This window comes from Ixodes scapularis, unplaced genomic scaffold (genome assembly GCF_016920785.2).
Source record: "Ixodes scapularis isolate PalLabHiFi unplaced genomic scaffold, ASM1692078v2 ptg001274l_1___fragment_1__unscaffolded, whole genome shotgun sequence".
Lineage (NCBI taxonomy): Eukaryota > Metazoa > Arthropoda > Arachnida > Ixodida > Ixodidae > Ixodes > Ixodes scapularis.
Genome location: NW_024610129.1, coordinates 1,909,530 through 1,930,356, shown reverse-complemented (window position 1 = coordinate 1,930,356; position 20,827 = coordinate 1,909,530). Strand labels below are relative to the sequence as shown.

General features: G+C 44.5%; 2 protein-coding genes across 3 annotated transcripts in view; one reads left to right on the top strand and one right to left on the bottom strand.

Annotated features, from left to right (window-relative positions):
• The window catches only part of LOC121046821 (ficolin-1-like), a 118,363-nt gene that overhangs the window by 48,968 nt on the left and 48,568 nt on the right, over window positions 1–20,827 (bottom strand). The window lies entirely within an intron of this gene.
• On the top strand, window positions 4,418–18,896 carry LOC121834521. Of its 2 annotated transcripts, XM_042288218.1 has the most exons (8): window positions 7,162–7,304; window positions 8,249–8,368; window positions 8,446–8,557; window positions 11,897–12,117; window positions 14,408–14,474; window positions 15,578–15,740; window positions 18,194–18,317; window positions 18,806–18,896. In XM_042288218.1, exons 1-6 carry the CDS (start codon window positions 7,233–7,235, stop codon window positions 15,592–15,594), a joined length of 609 nt encoding a protein of 202 aa, XP_042144152.1. In that variant the 5' UTR covers window positions 7,162–7,232; the 3' UTR covers window positions 15,595–15,740; window positions 18,194–18,317; window positions 18,806–18,896. The 2 variants fall into 2 exon arrangements, with proteins under 2 accessions (XP_042144153.1, XP_042144152.1); XM_042288219.1 differs by lacking the exons at window positions 7,162–7,304; window positions 8,249–8,368 and adding an exon at window positions 4,418–4,473.

Sequence of the window (20,827 nt, the reverse complement as noted above, 5' to 3'; positions counted from 1 at the left end):
ATTTCATCACTTCAATACTATTCGCTGCTTTTTTATCGGTATATATTAAACTGTTAAGCGAGAAATTAGTTGAGTAGATACCCGCTAAACGGTTAGCTTTTTTCCAATTCTTCTTTTCGGCCATTTTTTCTTTGATTGAAAGAAAAGGAAAACGAAGTGTTCTCGTTTTGACTGGCGGGAATATAGAATGGGTATTAACAACCGGTGGAGCTATCGACTGCATGACCCGCTATGCAGAAACCAAATCTGTTCCTGAGGCCACCGCAAGAGAAGTTGCGAACTTTTTCCTCACCTCCATACTACTACGCCATGCCGCTCCGCAGTCCATTACCAGCGACCGTGGCACCCCCTTCGGAATATACATTGTCTAAAATCTGTTGTATTTTGTTATGGCTCATTGTGCTTTAAGAAGCTTTCACGTTTCGCGGAAAGGCCTCCTTTGTTATATCTTTCCGCGTACTCTACACAACAACGCGTCCACTAAGTCACCACGACACCAAATTATCCGCCGGAGTATAGCAGACGCTCCCGCCGGCGACCGGTGCCGCATGTGCGTCGCCGTCAATATGTTGTGTTGATATAATTATAGCTAATTCTAATTCTAATCCTGGCTCCGCCAATTTTTGGCTTTCGGCGGGTTCCTGAAAACTTGGATTCTTTAATTCATTGGATTAAGTACGGTTCATTCATCTGCACATATTCGTTTATATCCCCCTCGGAGACCACGTACGATGACGTGAAGTGCCCGTGTTGTATATATATATATATATATATATATATATATATATATATATATATATATATATATATATATATATATATATATATATATATATTGTGAGGGTGTTTATGAGAGACGTATTTGATGGTGCGATGTGGGAAGATCAGAGGCGATCAATGGCGGAACAGGCGAATTGCTCTCAGCTCGCGTGGCGAAAACATGCAGCGCGCGCCCCTATTTCCCAAAGATGTGCGTCGTCGTCTTCGTAACAGTTCCCCCCGGTGGTGGTAGTGCCGGTCATCCGGTACTGTAGAATGGTTAGGGTTGGCGCGAGTAAGGCTTGATGCAGGAGACGTGAGCGATGTCTTGTGGTCTGAAGCGGTGGTCGCAGGGCGGAGATATTGGAACCAGCTCGTAGTTTATGTCGGAAAGACGACGTATGGACGCGATGTGGAGCGGTGAATTTAGGTAGGAGTTTTTCACATTTTCCAGACTGGCGAATTAGTGTCTTGAGTAACACAAGGTCGCCAATATTATAACACACTGGTATGTGGGTATCCGCGTGACGAAGTTGTCGTAGCTGTTGCGATTGCGGAGTTTGGAGCCGGGCGAGTCGACGGGCGTCTTCGGCTCGACAAATGATCTCAGAGGCGAAGGGGTCCAGAGGTGAGTGAATATATGGCAAAACAGTGTCGAGAGTAGTGAGAGGGTCGTGAGCATAGAGGAGATAGTAGGTAGAAAATCCTGTAGTTGTTTGACGTGCGGTATTGTAGGCGTAGGTGACGTAAGGAAGGATTTCATCCCAGTTGGTGTGGTCGTCGGCAATGTACATGGACATCATGTTAGCTAGTGTGCGATTCAGCCGCTCGGTGAGGCCGTTAGCCTGCGGATGATAAGCGTCACATGATGAATCGTGCTGACGAGCCTGAGGACCTCGTGCAGAAGGTTTGCAATGAAGGGGGTGCCACGGTCGCTGGTAATGGACTGCGGAGCGGCATGGCGTAGTAGTATGGAGGTGAGGAAAAAGTTCGCAACTTCTCTTGCGGTGGCCTCAGGAACAGATTTGGTTTCTGCATAGCGGGTCATGCAGTCGATAGCTCCACCGGTTGTTAATCAGGGTTGCCAGGTTGGGCTATTAATAGCCAAATTGGGCTACTTTGTCATGCATTTGGCGTCGAAATTTGGCGGATGGCTATGTGGCTATTTTTGGGCTATTTTAAATCCTAACGCAAACCCGCTTTTTTCTCCCCTTGGTATAGAGTAGATGTACAAAAAATGCTTCAGCGTGAACACGAAGCGACAGTCCACCCATTCTATATTCCCGCTCTTAGGGATTTTCTGCGTGGAGATTCGTGGTCGTGAGCTACCGTGACCTAGATTCAGCTCCGACGACATCGCTTTTGTATTAATTGTGGCTTATTTTATGCTCCGAAGCTCTTTCAGCTACCTACTGGCGTCTCTTATTTTCTCGAGTTTCCCACAATCCTCCTACAAGAGGCACCTCGTCCGAGGAAAAATTGTACTAAGGGCAACTCAAAACATGTTGTCGCCTGATAACGCGTGCTACGCCGGATGCGTATTTCCAAAACCTGGCCCTTCCAGATCTGCCGCAGAGCGGCGTACTCTGATTGGCCAGATTACCGCCGCACAAAATATTGACGGCGACGCACATGCGGCACCGGTCGCCGGCGGGAGCGTCTGCTATACTCCGGCGGATACTTTGGTGTCGTGGTGACTTAGTGGACGCGTTGTTGTGTAGAGTACGCGGACAGGATATAACAAAGGAGGCCTTTCTGCGAAACGTGAAAGCTTCTTAAAGCACAATGAGCCATAACAAAATACAGCGGATTTTGGACAATGTATGTTCCGAACAAGGCCAAGATCGATGCGCAGGAGCAGCTCTGTTTCCGTTGCTATCCGAGCTTGCCATCGCGCTCCCAACACTGCCCATGTCGAATGCCGCCGTGGAGAAAGTATTCTGTCACGTATCCCTCACGAAATCAGGCCTAAGAAAGAACATGTCCCTTCCAACTCTTCAAAACGTCCTCTATGTAAAGTTTGCTTTCCATGGAAAGAACGAGTGCTGTAGGACATCAACTCTCCTAAAGAAGTTTTTGCCCGTTTTAAGACGGAAATCATATATGAGGCGCGAGCGAGTGCTTCATAACTATGTGACTGCAAAAACGCGCCTGGAAAATTGTTTTTGTACTGTTGTGCTTGAAATAAAGCGTTCAATACATTTCAAGATGTCGTAGATCTTGCGAGCTGCTCCTAAACCCCAGATATATCACTGTTAAAAAAAACCGTAAAATTACAGGGAGCGCCAACGGGACCAGAGCCGCTCGCGAGCCGTCGTTGCCGTTTTGCCGTAAACCCCTCCTCCGCACCCGAACGAGCAGACATAGCCGGCGCGCAGCGCAGGCGCAGTCAATGCAGCCCTTTCATTCGGAGAGGCGGAAGATCACGTGAACTTCTTTCCCGCGCTCCCGTGGGACGCTGTCCGCGTGAAGGCACCCCTGGCGCATGCGCAGTGAGCGAGACCAGGCAGATCCCGCGCAATTCGGCGACTTTGTGGACGTGTTATGGTTCGCCGCACTCAAACCTGGAGATTTCACGGTAAGTGCATTACATCCCCTTCCTTGAACTGTTTGATGAATACCTGTCGCACCACTGTTTTCTTAGATGAGTCGCGCAGTTGTCTGGATTCACTATTATGCATTGCTCGCCACAAGCGTGTGCTGACGATGTGCTCCTCGCGCTGGAGGTGCGTAGCGTTTAGGGTAACGGGGTCTTTGCCTTGTTGCTTTCGAGTGTTACTCTAGCATTATCATGAGACGTAGTGTGTCGGTGTTCTACGTTTTTCTTGCTCCCTTCTTAGTTAAATATTATTCGGCTACGTGAAACGCTCTTGGTTTAGCGCTCCGCTGGAAAGGCAGAGGTCCCTGGTCCGGTACGAGGACCATGCACGCCGATTTTTTCGGTAGCTGCTTGTTCGACATAACTTGCTGTTCAGGTGCAATTTGTTTCGAAACATGCAAAGCGACACAGTGCAATGAGGTTTCAAGTGCCCACAATGGTATACTATATACGTTTGACCGAAGTGTGAAAAACTAGTGCCAAAATTCCCTTTTTTTTTTTTTTGTGCGTTTGTGCCGAGCCGACATTTAGCTTCCGTGCACTCTCATATTGTTACGGTAGACTTGTGTGGATTTAGGAAACTTTAAATTGATCGATTCAACCTTCGTGTCTAACACCGCCAGTACTCAAATGCTTTGCAGTACGCCTTTAAGTCCGCGGTCTTTTTTTTTTTTTGAGTTCGTTGAGTTTAGTTTTCTCCATTCTTTGGTGCGCTACTGTGTAGCGACGGCGTCGGACTTTACGTAATGAGTCATGACTGAAACACATTAGCGAAAAGCGGCCAAATTGTATGAAGAAATCGCAAACGAAAATCAGACAGCAACTCCTATTGCCTTCTTTTTTTTTTTTTTCGGCGGGGAAACCCGGAGGGGGACGGAGCGATGTCGCAACGTTACTTCGGGAGTTCCGTCCGTTCCGTCCCTCTCCGGGTTTTCTACGCTATGGCGCAGCCGCGGCAGCCGCCGAGGCTGGTTGAGTGTTTCCGCGATTTTTGCTCAGCTCTGTACGAAGTCGGATTTTCGCCGCAGTGCTCCGTGGTGAACGGAGCACTGCGGAGACTGAAAATTATGTGGGCTGTTCGCTGTGTTGTGGCATTCGGGCAAAGCAAGATCGCGGTGAGTTTGCTCGTGTACAGTCGGCGGTAATAGTTTGCGGGGCGCGGGAGCGTCAGCCGAAATGACTGGTTGCGCCTTCTGCGGCGCGCGGCCGCTCTCAAGATTCACGCTTCGAGAATGTGCTTCCTTTCGTGCTCGAAGCCATGACTTTTTCGCTCGCTTCCGCCCGACGTGCACGAGATAACCGGGGACCGGCGCAAGGTGCCGCTATGACAGCCCTCACGCCGCGCGTCTGCCTCAGCCACCGTGATGGGTGACGAAACTCGCGCATGCTACAGATAACATTTCGCGGCACCTTGCGCCAGTCCCAGTTATATGTCGTGCGTGTCGAACGGAAGCGAAAAAAGCATGACCGCGAACAAGAAAGGAAGCGCGTGCGCATAGCGTGAGTCTTGGAGCAGCAACGTGCCGTGAGAAGGCGCAGCCAGTCTTTTCGGCAGGCGCTCCCGTGCCCCGCAAACTTTTGCTCCCGACTGTACGTCGGCCGATGCTCGTGTCGGTGCACATCTCAATCTCAACTAAACATCGAGCGCCGATTGTGGCTGACTCCATGCATGTAAGAGAATTAATCTACCCGGAACTTCGTGAATAAGAACGAGACAAGCGTGTGGCTGTAGAGGGATGTCGTGACCGGTGGCATACGTACACTGGTTTCCGCACGTTGCTTCTGTTTACTTTATCTGTTGTAATAGCAGTCTTTGTACCGGTGCGTGAAGGCCTCGGTTGCTTCGAAAATCAAAGCTGATACAGCCAGTCTCTTTTTATCCGATGATTCTGTCAAGTCCTAATCACGGCGTCATATATATCTATCTATCAAGAGTGCACGTTTGGTGTTGTTTGCGTTAATTTTACTGCGGAGGACGTTGCCTTTTGTGCGGGATCAGTCTTCTCGTGCAACTTGTCTTCCAAATTTGCGTGCAACAATTTTTGCACCCTCCGATTTCCGTTCTATATTCGGTTTCTTTTCTTGCAAATGTGTTTCAGCCTTAACATTTTGCCGCGGCGCAGCTCTGTTCAGAGAAGAAACGGTCTCAGCACAGCAGGGTGCACGAAGCGCGTCGTGTGTTTAGAAAAAAAAAAAAAAAAATTGGGCAAGAAACTTTTTTTTTTTTTTTTTTAAATTGGCTTGTTTTTTATGTTTATACAGCCTTGATGGAGATGCGCCTCAACGGGTAATCGGTCTCTTAGCTGTAGATGAGAAATTTAGCCAGTGCGGTACAACCGCTAACCTGGGATTTTTAACGTGCATCACGCAGTAGTCATCACACGAACGCGTGCCGGTACAAAACTCATACAGATCGAAACGGGCGGGGGCGGCGGGGATCGAACCCAGAGGTTCCCTGCGCAAGCTTTCGCTCCACGCTCCGAGCTGAGACGCGTTAGCCCACTCGGCCACTTCCTCCCTTGGCAAGAAATGATTTGGTAACTGCACCGTAATAAGTGACTGCCAGCAGTGGAAAAAAAAAATATGTTGCCTTATAGTTGGAGTTAAGTCATCTGCCTTATTGTAGTATTTGAGGTAGAAAGGAGAATAAACTAGATGCCTGGGCCGGCTTGCGAGAGGCAGCGTCTCGGTTAAGACTGCTCAAAGAAAGCGCTGCCAAGGCTCGGGCGCGCGTGCGTCTAGGACTCGGTTTAAGCTCTAGCACTAGCCTTGACAGCGCTTTCTTTGAGCAGTCTCAACCGAGACTCTGCTTCATGCAAGCCGGCCCACATCTCTAGAAAACCAATTTTCTGCCCCAAAAGGTGGTAAAAAAATTTGTCACATTACTGTGCAATTGCGAGGCGTTAGCGTGAAACATTTTCGCGGTAGACTGCAAGCAAACAAAAAATGGAAAAGAGCAAGAAAAAAAAAAGAAAAACAAAAACAACAGTAAGTCAAGCGTGAAATGCTAGGGAAAGGAAGGTGGGAGTGGAGGAAGCAGATGGATAGCTGGCAAGGAGAGGAGGAACTTCCCTTCCCTTGCCAGCGTTGTTTACTTACTACTTTCCATGTTCCTTTCCCTTGCCCTTGGCAGCAGTTTAAATCAAATAGCGCTGCGTCGTCCTGGCTTTCATTGCACTGCTCAAGCTATGAATGACAAGGCGCTATACCATTCCAGCCCAGTTCTGTTCACCTGACCTCTCAAGCCAGATGCACAGAAACGAAAAGTTTCACATGACAATTACTGCGGCCATTCATATCACTGCCCAATGTTAGCATGCTAGACTGTAGCTCCTCATGGCTCGGGCAACCTAAAAGAACACGGAAACATAGTTTTGTATGTTAAGACTGGACGGCAAGACGACACGCACGCTGCAGGTGTAGACAGGCAGGTGCAGGTGTTCTATCTTTCTGGTGTAAATAGAAACATTGCCTTCAGATTAACGCAGAACATTGAGGATGGCTGTTTTGTACTTCAGTTTAAACCTGGCTCCTGCATCTGAAATAGCCAGTTTCGACAAAAACTTGTGGTGCTTCATTCAGAAAAACTTGCCCACTAGTCATGAAACCTTGATGATTGCTTCGTCAGTGACACTATGTGGCACACATTACAAGCCAGGTTCTTACATAGTGCTTGGTGGGGACCAGTACAACCTGCAGTTCGGCCAGCTTCTGCATATTGTGGTAGAGTCTGGCCATGAGGCAACTCCATTATTTCTTGTGAAAAAAGCAGCGTCTGCATTCCTCCCAAACTTCAGGCTCTACAAGTTGATAGAATTGGAAGTGGAAGAGCTACAGTTGTTGTCTTCCTCTCAGCTGATGGACATACATCCATATGTCCCGTACAGACTCCTCAACTGTCTTGGGATCAGGCTGCGGAGTTCACTATTGTTCGACGATTTTGAAGGTATGATACCAGTGATTTGTGTGGAAATTACCTTAAATTTAAAAACGGGGGACGCCCTGCAACTCACTTTTTCAGTATGGCACAGACAATTGGAAAATGTAGGCCAAACAAAAAACCTCTAGGCAGGCTTTTCTAGTTTTTTTAAATATATTATATCATTCGTTGCAAGTTTTTACTAAGGTGCCTTCATGAGCAGTTGGCATAGGGTGATGCCAACTGCCTGTTTCCCTTTCCCACACCCTCGTCCACCGCCATTTTGTTCCTAATTGTTTCCCCGTGCGCCGGAAAGTGGCCTTTGTGTCCATCGGTCCTCCTATCTTAGGGGGGAAATGCTAATCCTCGCTCCGTGGGCTCCACAACGCTGCTCCGAACTTGTGAGATAAGGTGCTTGTTTCCGGGAGGGTTATAAGCCCACGGATTATCGCCAAGGACCAAAATGGCTGCTGGTTTGTCGGTGAGTGGTATTACAAAGGTGGCATCACCCTAGCAAAGCGCACATGAAGGCTCCCTCGTTTTTACACCCGCGATGTCTAATAACTTTAATTTGCAGTAGTGGGGAGTAACGTAAATAGGTTTTCATTTGGAAAAGTCGTGAAATTATCAGGGAATATCGTCAAAACGTTGGCCCCACCAGGGAAAATGATCAGTAAAAGTGGAATGGCAATGCGGAACAAATCTAGATGGTTGTGCATGAGCACAGCCATGCCGAATAATGTTTCGGAAATATGATCCTTTGACCCGCAAATGCTCACGGGATTTTATCAAAATAGTCAAGGGAAAACTGGGAAAAGTCGGGGAATTTAAGATCACTAATTTTGTAGACACCCTGTTAAATTGTAGCAATGCTTTACCAGCTAACTTGCACCCTTATTTTTTTTTCTATATTACAATTGTTTTGTAGCACATAACATAAACTTTGCATTTGTACGTTCACTGTTTTTCAGATGATAGTCAAGATCTGGAGCCTTGATAAAACAATAAAGAAACTGGCAGTGGTTGCCACTTTCGACGCCTTAAAGAAAAAGGCCATAGAGTTCGGTATATGCTGCAATGGAGACATCAAGGTTTGTAAAATAATTTCAGCAGTTGAAATTATGTACTTAGCCATTCTTATTCTCAAAATAACATACCCTGTTTCCAGGTACACATGCTGGATGGAACGGAGGTGGACGAAGAAGCTTTCAATTGTTTGAATCAGTCACCTGAGGATGCTACTTACACCTTCATTGCAACAACATATTCTTGGGTGTCAGGCAAGTCCAAGCTTGAATTTACTTTAGGAATGGGGGAGTAGTAATTTTTCAGTTAAAAGCAAATGTGAGGCAAATTATAACGTAATATGAGAAATGAAAAATAACTTCGAAACGCCCAATTTCATAGAACGGAAAAAAAAGAACTTATTTAATTGATAAAGGTTCCCTAGCAAAGTTTCTGCCAATTAGTCTTTATTATGCAGGCAATTAGCAACAGACGTGCAGTATAGAGTTTTTGCTTCAAACGTAACACTTCGATGGCATAGTTAGAAGTTTCAAAGACTGTAACCACAAACTACAAAGAAATGCACTTGGATTATTTTGCTTGGAATTTTAGTTACACAATATAATAACAATATTTATTAATATTCTAGAATATGTCTAGTGTGCAGAAAAGTCAGCTGGTATTCTCTTTCGAGAAATTGGAAAACCTATAGGTACTGTGCTCATTGTGTTTTGTAAGCGAACACATCAAATACATAAAAAGTTAGCTTATTGCTTTTCTCTGACAGAACTCAGATGCACAAGAAGAGAACAAAACAAGCAATGGCACTGGCACCAGTGGTTGTATTCACCGGAATGAATAGCCAGCACTCTTAAAGGCTGACGAATGCAAAACGATTAGGAAGCTGTCCCTCGCTTTCCTCGTTTGCACCCCAAAGAGGAAGAGACACTGCCTCCTCTCTGTGGGGGCTAGTTTTTGGACATTCTGTTTTCGGGGAAGGAGGAGAGAAGAGTGCAAGAGGGAGGGGAGAGAAGGACACTACGGGAGGGATTTCAGCCATGCAGAAAGTGCTCCCTGTGCGTCTGCCTTTAAAGGGGAGTAAAGAGGTTCTTAAGAAAACTGAGTTTGAGCCAGATTCCAGCATAATGTTATCCCGTGAATCCTGAAGATGTAACTAAATGCGAGAAAACTCGAGAGACCTTAGGCCGGTCGTTGCGTCATATCCAGATTTTTCGGCCGCCAAGCGCGTTTTGCTCATGTGGGCAGCACATGGAATTGCAAGCTTGCCAGGTATATTACCCTGCATGTGACACTGGTTGTGACGTCTTTGTCTGGCTTTTCTGACAATATCAAGAGTGCACGTGCATAGCTTTGTTGGGCATTGTAGGCACGCAAGAGCAGAAGTTCCGACAAATCTGGGTACGATGTCACGCTCAGAGATGACAGGGCTTTGGCGCTATTTCCAAAGCACTGTTACGACTGCTCCTTGCATCAGACTGAAAAATAATTCCAATATTTGTGATCCTGGGGGCTAAAAGAAGATAATTAAAGTGTTTAATTTTTCGAAAATACAGAACCACTTTAGCTTCCCTTTAAGGCTTGTCGCGGCAAAGCACATTTTTTTGTCGTGAAGCACAAAAAACAGGTCCACATGCCAGTAGGCTCATACGAACGGTGGATCAAGCTTGTTCAAGGGCACATCAAACAGTCGGGTGGTGCAGGCTCTTTAAGGGAAGCCTTTTATATCAAATAACTGGCAAAGATTGATCATCTCTAGGCCTTCAAAAAGACCAAAGGAAAAAAGAAATTACTTGCTTGAGCTAAACGTGTTTGTCAACCTTGCTGGCCTAGTCATTGTTTTAACTTGTTCTCGAACGTTTTGTCAGCTTGTACAGCTAGCTGACACCATCTGACATGATGTTGCGAGGAGATACTTTACAAAAGTATGTCTTTGCAATCGGATGAGGCGGGATGGCGGTTGTTATGATAACGCCAATTTCCTACTTTTGATATGATTACATAAATACCATGTCTTTTATGTGTACCTCCCTCAAGCTCCATTGCTTTGCATCGTTGCTCTGTGATAGAGCATCTTGGTGGCCCGAAGTTTGGATATCGACCTCCTTCAGTTACTGTCGCATTGTATTTTGAAATGTTCCCTAAGTTTAAACTGAATATGGTGCTGCACTGTTATTTTATTATCACTATTCTTTTCTTTGTCTGCCTCTTTTGGAATGATGTTTTGCACTTCGTTTTCAGGTCAGCAGGGGGATGTAACATCAACACAACATGAAGGTGTCGATGTGCCTTTTGGTTCACAAGTTCAGTTTCCCTGGAGCAGCCTTAGCAAAGACGTCATGAAAGCATTGCAAGAGGGGACTCAACTTAACCCGACTGACCGACAAGAAGTTGTGCGCATGGCTGCCGCGGCCTGTCAAAAAGTCAAGGCTAGACCATCTGCACGTGAAATAAGGAGTGCTGCCAGTTACCTTGTTGAAAAGTACCCTGGGGCACTTGGGGACCCCACTTCCTGCTCAGCTACGTCAGTTTCTTCTGTAGGCCTGGCCTACAAAATAGAGAACAGGATGGAAAACAACAGAAGAGGATGCAAACGCCTTGCGGAAGCGCTCACTGGTGGAACCATCAAGCTAAAGAAGCAGACATCTCGATCAGCTTACGGTTGTGTGAACTGGCAGCCAGCTACTACGAGTTCTTCACTTCATGAAGTGGAAGCCTCAAGAAAGTTTCTATTGGACGAGGCATTGAAGTCGACATGTGAACAAAACATTTGCCTTCAAACAAAGACCATGACTGAGTGCTACCCCCACATCAGGACGTTCATAAATTCGTCAGAGCCTCCATATTCAGCATTGGATGTCAAACGAGCGTGGCCACTTCTGTTTGTGAGGGAGCACCTCCTTGATCACTTCCATAGGTATAATTTTCATACATATTTGTCCATGAGTTTACTCAGGTTTAGAGTTATTTACAGGGTGTCGAAAAATGCAAAGCTATAGTTATAGAATTGACGACAATGGGAGCTGCAAATTTGACAAAAAAGTGTTCCTTTTATTATTAACCATTATAATGCTCGGGCTTGGTGGCCACTGTTTTAGTTGCATATGGACTAGGGCAGCGTGAGTAAGCAATTAGAATGTGGGGAATATCATTAACTATAAATGTAACTATGGCTTCAATGTTCTGATAGAGCAGTCACAATAGCATGTGGTAGAGGGCAAGAAACATTTCAGCACTGCAGCATGGAGGCACACATGACTGAGTGAATATAAAAAGAAGGCAAATTGGAAACTTGCAGCAGTTTCAAAGTTTTTCCTGGGATGTGTGCTTGAAAATCTTTTTGCACAAATATACTTTTTAAAAAAGCCAGAATATGTTCAGTTCTTTGCAAGAGTCACTCACTCCTAAAACAAACATGCACTATTATGCTCATAAAAAGGTGCTTTGAACGACGAATACGATTGCTACTTTCACCATACAGTGGTCCTTGCAGATTTCTTTCCTTCAATATTTTGCTTTTCACAAAAAGGTATTTTGATTACAAAGATTTTGGATATGAAGAGTCAGTGATAACATGAATTTTTTAAGGCTTACAGGTGTCTGTCTGGACGGAAAATTGAGCCTGCCCAAAGATGTCCTCCTCCTTGTGACATTCCTACGTTCAAGCCCCAAAAATGATGCTGCGCTCGAGTGGAGCCTCAAAATCAACAAGGCCGAGGCAGAGTTCAAAGATCAAAACGCAGCAGCTGTCTGCCTCCTCCCATTGCTTGCATCCTACTTTCAAGAAAACCTCGGAGAGCTCTTCCAGTTACATCAGGTAGGAGCATTCATAATAACCAGGCTATTTGTTTCCAAAGACAAATCCTCATGACCCTGTTGAAAATAACTTCCTGGAAGTCTCACACAGGCAGTCAGCATTCCACTGAGAAACTATGCATCTGGAAATACTAAACTGTTCTTCATTTTTTGAAATTTTCAGCTATATCAGTCTTCCTGTATACCGTAACATACCGCTCATGCACCTATGTCCGAATAGGCGCCTACCTAGTGATTTTTAACCATTGGAGCAATGCCTTGTACTCTTTCTGCAGTTTCACTTTCTGAGCGACCATCCCCCCACTTTTTCAGAATTGTCTGCAAAATCTTGTGAACGCTTTCTTGGTATCTGACGACAATGCTGATAATGAGCACGTAAAAAGTGAAATTACTATTGCTATACGAGGAGCCAAACCTTCCTTAATCTTTTCCTGGCTGAGGTGGCTCAACTTATTATACTTGACATTAAAGTGCAATGGGAAGATATGCAACTCTAGGCTGGGTCATCTTATAGTATGTTCTACATAAATATTTCACTAAACCAAAGGGGGAGCGGCGGTGGGCACCCACTCTTGTACCACTTGCTTCTAATGGGTTCACTTGATGTTTTGCATTTTTGGGATCGAGTGTTAGAGTTAACACAAAAATTATGCTAGAGAATTAACTAGTGACAAACGTTTGTACTTCCACTTCAACTCCTAAGTTAGGATCATTTGTTTTTAATATTAGCAACTTCCTTGTCCCGCAGGTGTAACAATGAGGCTTTGTGACAGATATCAGCAGATACATTGCTGCTTATTTAACGTTGTTTTTTAGTTGTTATTGAGCGTTAGGACAACAAATGTTTGTAGTTAAAAATGTCCTTAGTTGAGAAAATAACAGGAACTGCATCCTTTAATCTCAGCAAACGCTATCTCCTGTAGGTGGGATGAAGGGTTAAAGGAAATAAGGGTGAGATGAAAATAAAGTGGGTGAGACGAACCTCTTTCACATAAGTGAGGGGTGAATGGAGAATAGCCTTTTGGTATTCCCGAATACCCGTGGGATTAACAGACTCTTTCAAGGTTTGGGGTTCTTGCATGTGTGGGCAGTACCAGGAGTGCGCTTCTGAGACTGTGACCTCGCAGTGGGCGCATAGGCTCTTGTCTTTTTCCTGTGTATGGCGGCTTATGCACCATGTTCTTGTGGGTGTTACATTTTTCTGTTTCCTTGGAAACTATAGTGGTGTGGGTCCGTTGTCTTTTCAGGCGAACCTCTTCCCACCTGGTAGAATTACCATCTGGGAGTGGGTCTAAGTCTTCTTTGAGTAGAGCCGTGAGGTGTTTTCAGTGGGCCTGTTGTTTGGCTTCCTGGGAGAATAGGGGATCCTTTGTGTCTTTTTCAATGAAGGCGGCGCTGTTGTCACCAAGGATGGTAAGGATAAGGGAAGACAGGAACTCGCATGCGGCGGCAGACGCTGTTTCATTTACTTGGGAATGGTTTGGTGTACCAGGAAGCAGTGGATTTAAAGTTGTCGGCCTTCCTGCCAGAGTCCTTTGAATGTGCCCCACACTCGTCGTGTGTTATCTCGGAGCTTGCACCTCAGTTGTTTACGGAGCTTCTGGGTGTATTTTTTATCTTCACCGTGGTTGCATTGAAATTGGCTTGGAGTTTTCAGTCCTTATTTCTCCTGTAACATTGTTGGGCTTGCAGTCCGATAGCACACAAGTTGAGGAGATGAAGGTCGGGGTCTGGGTCGTCTTGTTTGGCTTGGTACTTCTGAGTGGATGTGGCTTTCATTATTCGCTCACCTAGACACTTTTTCAGGTGCTAGGTTAATGAAGCTGATCTGTCATTTAGTGTTGGGGTGCCTTTCTGTCATTAATTATATTTCGACGGGTAGGTGCTTGCTTCCCAAGGCGTCGGAGCAGTTCGCACTCGGGCTTGGATGTTGTGTATGGCACATGTCAAGTCTTGTGGTGTCGTTCTCAGTGCGACGTTTGCCAATGCGAATGGCAGTCTGTTTTTCTTTGAGAATTCATAGATTGGCCTGCTTGGTGGGTGTGAAGACATTGCACTCTCTGTCATTGTCTCGCTTGTATCCCCATATTCGTGCATCTGCGGTAAAGTCGCCGGCCGCGATAAGTTCTTCGGGCATCATTCTTTGCGATCCGCCTTACGTCGTCTTGCTTGTGTCCCACAGTTCTACATTCTGTGGGAATAAATAGACCCATAGATGTATGGTACCTTCACTAGCATTTCGTGCTTTCGTGCATTTCTCAATTAACCACACGTTTTCTGACTTTTCTTAGGTGACAACAGAAATCACAGAGGAGTTTCGTAACAGTCTGCCTGCTTCTCCTGTAATTGTTGCACTGGGTGAGCTTCATGTGTCTTTTCCTCGCATGCTTTGTATTTTTGAAGGTGCTTTCTTTTTTAATTTGTGTTGAATTCTGGAACGACAACCTAGACCGTTTTATCGTGGGTAGTGCCATTTTGAGAGTGAGAGAGAGAAGAGGGGTCAGTGCAGATGACTCCTAGTGACTCAATTGTAGTGGGATACTGTAGTGGTGTAACCAGAGTGCTGGAATACTGCAGTGGTGTAACCAAAAGGTGATGTGCCGATTTTGACCAGAGCTAGATGGACGACCACATTGTTTGGTTTTGGCAGCCTTATCAAGCACCAATGTAAAGCACATGTCCTGGTATTATACCACACTTCGACAATCAATGCTTGATTGATCCAGCAAGAAAAAGAGAAGTTTTTATTTTGGTTTGTGAGTGCAGGTGCCACAAAACGGCATTCAGCCCAAACAGCAGGTGCCTGTGAGGCATTTGATTGTTTGGGCCTGCATTCTGTGTCTTGTCCAACCCGAACAGCCAAATTTTCTGCTCGTAGAATGTGTGGTCGCATGCGGTCTCCAGTCATTTAATTTCTAGCTAAAGCAATTTAAACGAAACCGACGACTGGCATTGCACGTTGGTATCAGACTTCCATGCTACTGATTCTGTTCATAAACTCAACAAAAAGTGTTTGATTCTGCATGCTCATATACAAATTTTTTGTTTTGTTCAAGCCTTCAGGAGCACTTTGCATAACTTAATGTCATTACTGGGTATGGTTGCTCAACACTATTTAGTGCGACCCTTATTTGGCTTGGCATATAAGGTGTGCCTTATCTGTGATTGTGATGCATCTCAGTCTCAAATCTCAGATATGCGTCACAATCCGATATCAGTGTGCCTACCTATTCAGTGTTCCTGCTGGTAATACCTCTATAGAAGTTTCCAGATGTGAATATGACGATGGTATTTTTTTCTTCATTTAATGCGTGAGCGTTATAAAGCCCTATTAGAGAAAAAGCCGGCGTAGTGGTGTCGGTCGCATGACTTTTCTGGTCACTTGACTAGATAGGTCGATACATCTGATACTAACACATTTTCTCCGCATTAATTACATTAATCGCTTGTTTCCCTTCTAGGCCGCTCACTTTTCTAATGCAGCTGCCAGCTGTTTGTGGACCATGAGGTGATGGTGGAAGATGTGGGCTTTCTGCAAGCTGTGGAGCTCCTTTTCGCCCTTTATTATTGTTTAAACATCCAGTATGCCAAAAGTGCGGGAATCACACTTGAGTTCATTCAGAGGTATGGTTTATTTCCTTCATAATTTTGAGCCTCATGAGAGGCAATAAAGAGCAACTCTGCTGAATTTTGGCTGAGAAAACGATTAGTTCTCTTTATAATCATCTAGGAAGGCTACAACTGAAATCTTTCTGTATATAAAATTGGACCCTCAAAGTTTGACAAGCGCTAATCTGCTAATTTTAGCGAGCGATGTGCTGGCTAGCCAACTTTGGCACTTCCTTCAGATGTGACGTCGTGTTGATGTCTGTTGTATGCACCGGCTTTTTTCTCTTTCAACGCCATCACATGTCCAGTCGGTTCAGACTACACTACCTAGAGTTGACCCAGTGAGTGGGGTAAATCACGTAATCATGCATCTGCCATGGACATGAGTGTGCATGCAACTGACGTCGCTGCTCGCCCTTTGCCGAAGTTTCGGTTTCAATTTGCGACTTGAGTTATAAATAGCAAAGTTGCACAAACAATATTCTACTTTTCGTGAAACAATGTAGAGTTGTTCATGAGTGCTTTTCAAAGTAAGGTCATCCACTATCTTGAAATTTTCTGAATTGAGTAGAGTTGCCCTTTAATTTATCACTGGCTACCCACATTTCCAAGCTCAATTTCAGAGTCCATTATTAAACCACAATAGGTGTTGTATTCACGGACCACAGAATGAATAAAACGTGCTTGGGACGAAGGAGACGACAAACATTTCTTTCAACTAAGAACAACAGGAATGAACTTAAGAGCACTCCGTGCAATTCAGACTGCCAAGAAAATGGAGAGAAAGGGAGGCAGGAAGATAAAAAGGAAAGTGTAAAGTTAGAATTGTAACTCATGCTGTTACTTCACTCTTTTTCTTATTTCCTTCCTTACAATTTTTGACACTTACCTTTCTCTCTTTCTGCCTCCCTTTCTCTCAATTTCCTTGGCGGTCTGAATTGAAGGAAGTGCTTTTAAGCTCATTCATGTTGTTAATTAAAAGAAATGTTTGTCGTCCTTCGTCCGGGTATGTTTTGTTCTTTCTGTGGTCTGTGAATTTTACCAACACACTCTTCAGTTACTTTAAAGGTTGTTATATCTTGCATAATAATTTGATTTAAAAATTTCACCTAATGTTACAATGTGACTATGTTTGATCCTATCCCAGAAATTACAAATAAATATGTCAATATATCTACTATTCCTATTGTTTTATCTTTACTGAATGTGTCATTTACTTATAATTCTATTTGGCATTCAGTTAGAAGGCAGTGTCATAAGCAGTATACATCATTAAATTATTTTTGGCTGGAAACAAATTGGAGCCTCAAAATATGTTTAATATACTCAGCTAATTATTTAAGAGTTTCTTTACTGCACCACACTATTCTGTATTACTCTAAGAGTGTCTACAAGTGATATGTGCAGATGATCTCTAATTCATAACTAAATTTGACTGATATACAACCTTTTCACAACTTTTTGAAGCTTTATTTCTGCATGTTTTAGTAGCATGTGGTTCACGTTTGATTTTGTACCTGAATACCTTTTTCTCGTCTTTATACATGTTTATCAATCATATGTTCTTTCGACAATGGCTGGCCAAAATGTGGCTTCCTAAAAAAAGAGAATGATTCTCTTACAACATTCCTTTTGCCATGTCTGGTGCTTTTAAGCAATCATTAACAGCTAGTTGAGTATTTTAGGTCATTCAACTGTCTGCAATACTAATTATGCAAATGAGTGCTTGCTTAATTACGAGTAGAAATGCAGAGGAGGAATTGCTTTGTGACTGTGTAGGACAACAGACAAATTTTAATGCTGTATTGTAATAAAAGAAATAAGCGCAAAGTAAGTACTTGTTCTTCTGTTTATGTCGCTGCTATAAAATTTACTTTTGTTTGCTTCCAAAGCTTCTCCTAAATGACTCAAATCAATTACATCGCTGGTCTGTTCAATATCTTTTTAAATCAACATGTTTTTAGTGTTTTGTAGGTCTAAAAGTTACATTATATGAATCCTACCCGTTAAGATGTGCCACATCGGGCTTATAACTTCTGAAATATTCCGAGTTCTGTATCCCCATCGCATCTGAGTGAGGGAAGCCTTGAGTGCCAGATTTTCTCCTCTTGCAGAAAAATGACACATTATTACAATTTTTTTTTTTGTTCCCTCATTGTTTTATTTTCCTCAAAATCTAGGCATGAATTTGTACCTTGACATATTTTCTTTAAGTGCACAGTCTGCTGGCCTAAATGTAGGTTTTGCTCAGCTTGTTATGGCTTAATTGTTATTTTAGGAACCTTCAACACACTTATACTTTTGAACTGTGCGCCTATGTGACTTTGGTGGCAAAGCTTGGGGCTTTCGACATTACTTGTGCATGTAAAATGTCAGCAAGTACTGATCCCAAATCCTTCACTGCAATTTTTTTTCACTTGTCTGGTTTCTGACCAAATACTTATGGGCCAATCTGCTATTTGTTTCAGATACCAAGTTGGTATCAAACAACATGATGGGTCACGACAGGAGGCCGGGAAATCGAAAGGAGCTCGGGCAAGAGCAATCAAAGCCGCCACAGATCTTGCTGCTTTTGAGAAAAAATGGAACAGTGTGAGTACATATTTGATTTGGCATGTGTACGATGTGGTATCAAAAGGTTTCCAGTCTTGTTTTGTATTAAAAAGAAAACCACATAGCGGCACGACACTGCATTCACAGGGGTCGAGGGCAGCAACCTTGATCTGTCATGGTGCTGAGCGGCTCAATGTGGCAATGCACAGGCGACTTGGTGCATGATTACAACTGGTAGCAGCATGCAAAAACACACGGACAAAGGGACGAATGCACAGGACTTCGGTGTTTCCTTTTCATTAAACATTTAGTTGAAGTTCAGCGCTCGCCTTGTGCATTTCCTCCCTTTGCCCTTGTGTTTTTGCGCGCTGCTACCAGAGGCTTAGAGCATCGCTCTGTGAGCTTGGGAGCCCCACTGTACAGGTTTTTGTGACTTCATGTGCGTGCACCTCTGCAATTTGTGCAAGTGGTTGTGGTCCTCCCGTAGCCTTTTCAATCATCTGAATATGAATTTGTTTTATTTTCAGCTCATCTGATGATCGATCGGATGCCATGAAGGTTTCTTTATAATTATGTTCTTTTACGGTTTACAATATAGTTCTTCAATTTCAAAACTGCCTCCGTTTTGTCTTGTCCCTTTTTTCAGACACACTACACTTGTTACTAAGGATGTGTCGTTATATTACGGAACTGTACTGCGCTAACTCATGATGCCAGACGTTATCTGTAACCCTCCGTAATACTACCAAGGCCGTAGCTGAGAGTTCACATTATTGTTACCGTACAGCGAGCACACAGCGATAGAAGTGCAGTACGCAAGTACGGGATTAAGGCTGCAAACTAAACTTGAGGTATGCATGCCGTCAAGCGTTCCGACGGTATTGAAGGCGTAAGGGAAGGGTACGGTAACTGAACTGTTACCGTTACAATACGGCAATGGAAGTGCAGTATGAAAATACGGGACTGAAACCGTACCCTTCCCTTACGCCTTCAATACCGTCTGAACACTCGACGGCTTGGATACCTCGAGCTAAGTTTGCGGCTTTAGTCCTATACTTGGGTACTGCGCTTCTATCGCTGTATGTCTGCTGTACAGAAATGATAATGTAAACTGTCAGCTACGGCTTTGGTGGTATTACGGAGGGTTACAGATAATGCCTGGCATCATGAGTTAGCGCAGTACGGTTCTGTAATATAACGGCACTTTTTTTAACAGTGTACAGACGCAGTGCTTTCGAATTGAGCTCGCACATTCCAGCGCACGACATTTTGGCTTCTGCAGAATATGGCTACTTTTGGGCTACATATATCTCTTGCATTTGGCTAGTTTTAGGCTACATCGTCTGGCATTTGGCGGATTGAGCTAGAAACCACCTGGCAACCCTGGTTCAACTTGTTATTAGTGGAGACGGGAAATGGGCCCAAGAATTCAATTCCGACTTTCTGAAAGGGATGATGTGATGGGGAGATGGAGTGCAGTGTACCAAATGGTTTTGTCGTTGGACTCTTCTTGGTTTGGCATTGGTGACAAGAACGAACATATTTGTTGATGGCACGGTACATTCTGGTCCAGAAGTAGTTGGTTCAGACTCCAAAGTACGTTTTGGAGAAGCCTAGATGTCCGGCCGTTGGGTCGTCATGATTTGCACAAATAACATCTTTTTGAAGCTCTCGTGGAATGACAAAAAGCCAAGGACGTCCTTCCGGTTCGTAATTTCGTCTGCATAGGGTGCCGTTGTGAAGGGCAAATAAACGCGCTGCGCGTGCTGTGCTCTGTGAGGCATGTGGGGTTACCCCAACACGGTAATCAATTATCGGTTTTAGGTAAGGATCAGACGCTTGAGCTGCAGAAATGTCAACTGGTGTCAAAGGTGCTGTCGTGAGCGAGTTTCTTGTGTCTTGCTGAGGAGCGACAACGGTAGCGGGCATCGAGACAATACCTCGAAGCCATCGGCATCGAGGTATTTTTTTCCAGATTTATAGAGGACGGTGAGCGTATAAACTTGCAGTTTGAGGGACCATCGCCCAAGGCGTCCTGGGGGGTCTTTCAGACTGGCGAGCCAGCAGAGTGCGTGGTGGCCGGTTACTATATGGAACTGAATGCCGTAGATATAGGGGCGAGATTTTGACACAGCCCATACAACAGCCAAACATTCGCGTTCAGTTATAGTGTAATTCCGTTCACATTGGGTAGGATTGCTACTCGCGTAGGCGATAGCATGTTGGCTGTTTGAAAATTTTTGAGCCAAGACGGCACCGATACCATGTCCACGGGCGTCTGTACGTATTTCGGTTTCGGCTCCTTCAGTAAAGCGGCCAAGAATGGGACTGTTCGTCAAGGCCGATTTAAGGGACTCAAAATATTGGCGTTGAAGTGGGCCCCATTTGAATGCGGCGTTATTGCGAAGGAGTTGATTGAGAGGTTTAGCGACGTGAGCAAAGCCAGGGATGAACTTTCGGAAGTAAGTGCACAGTTCAAGAAAAGCACGGACGTCTTTTTGAAGTTGCGGAACAGGAAATTCAGAAACGGCTCTGAGTTTGTCGCAGTC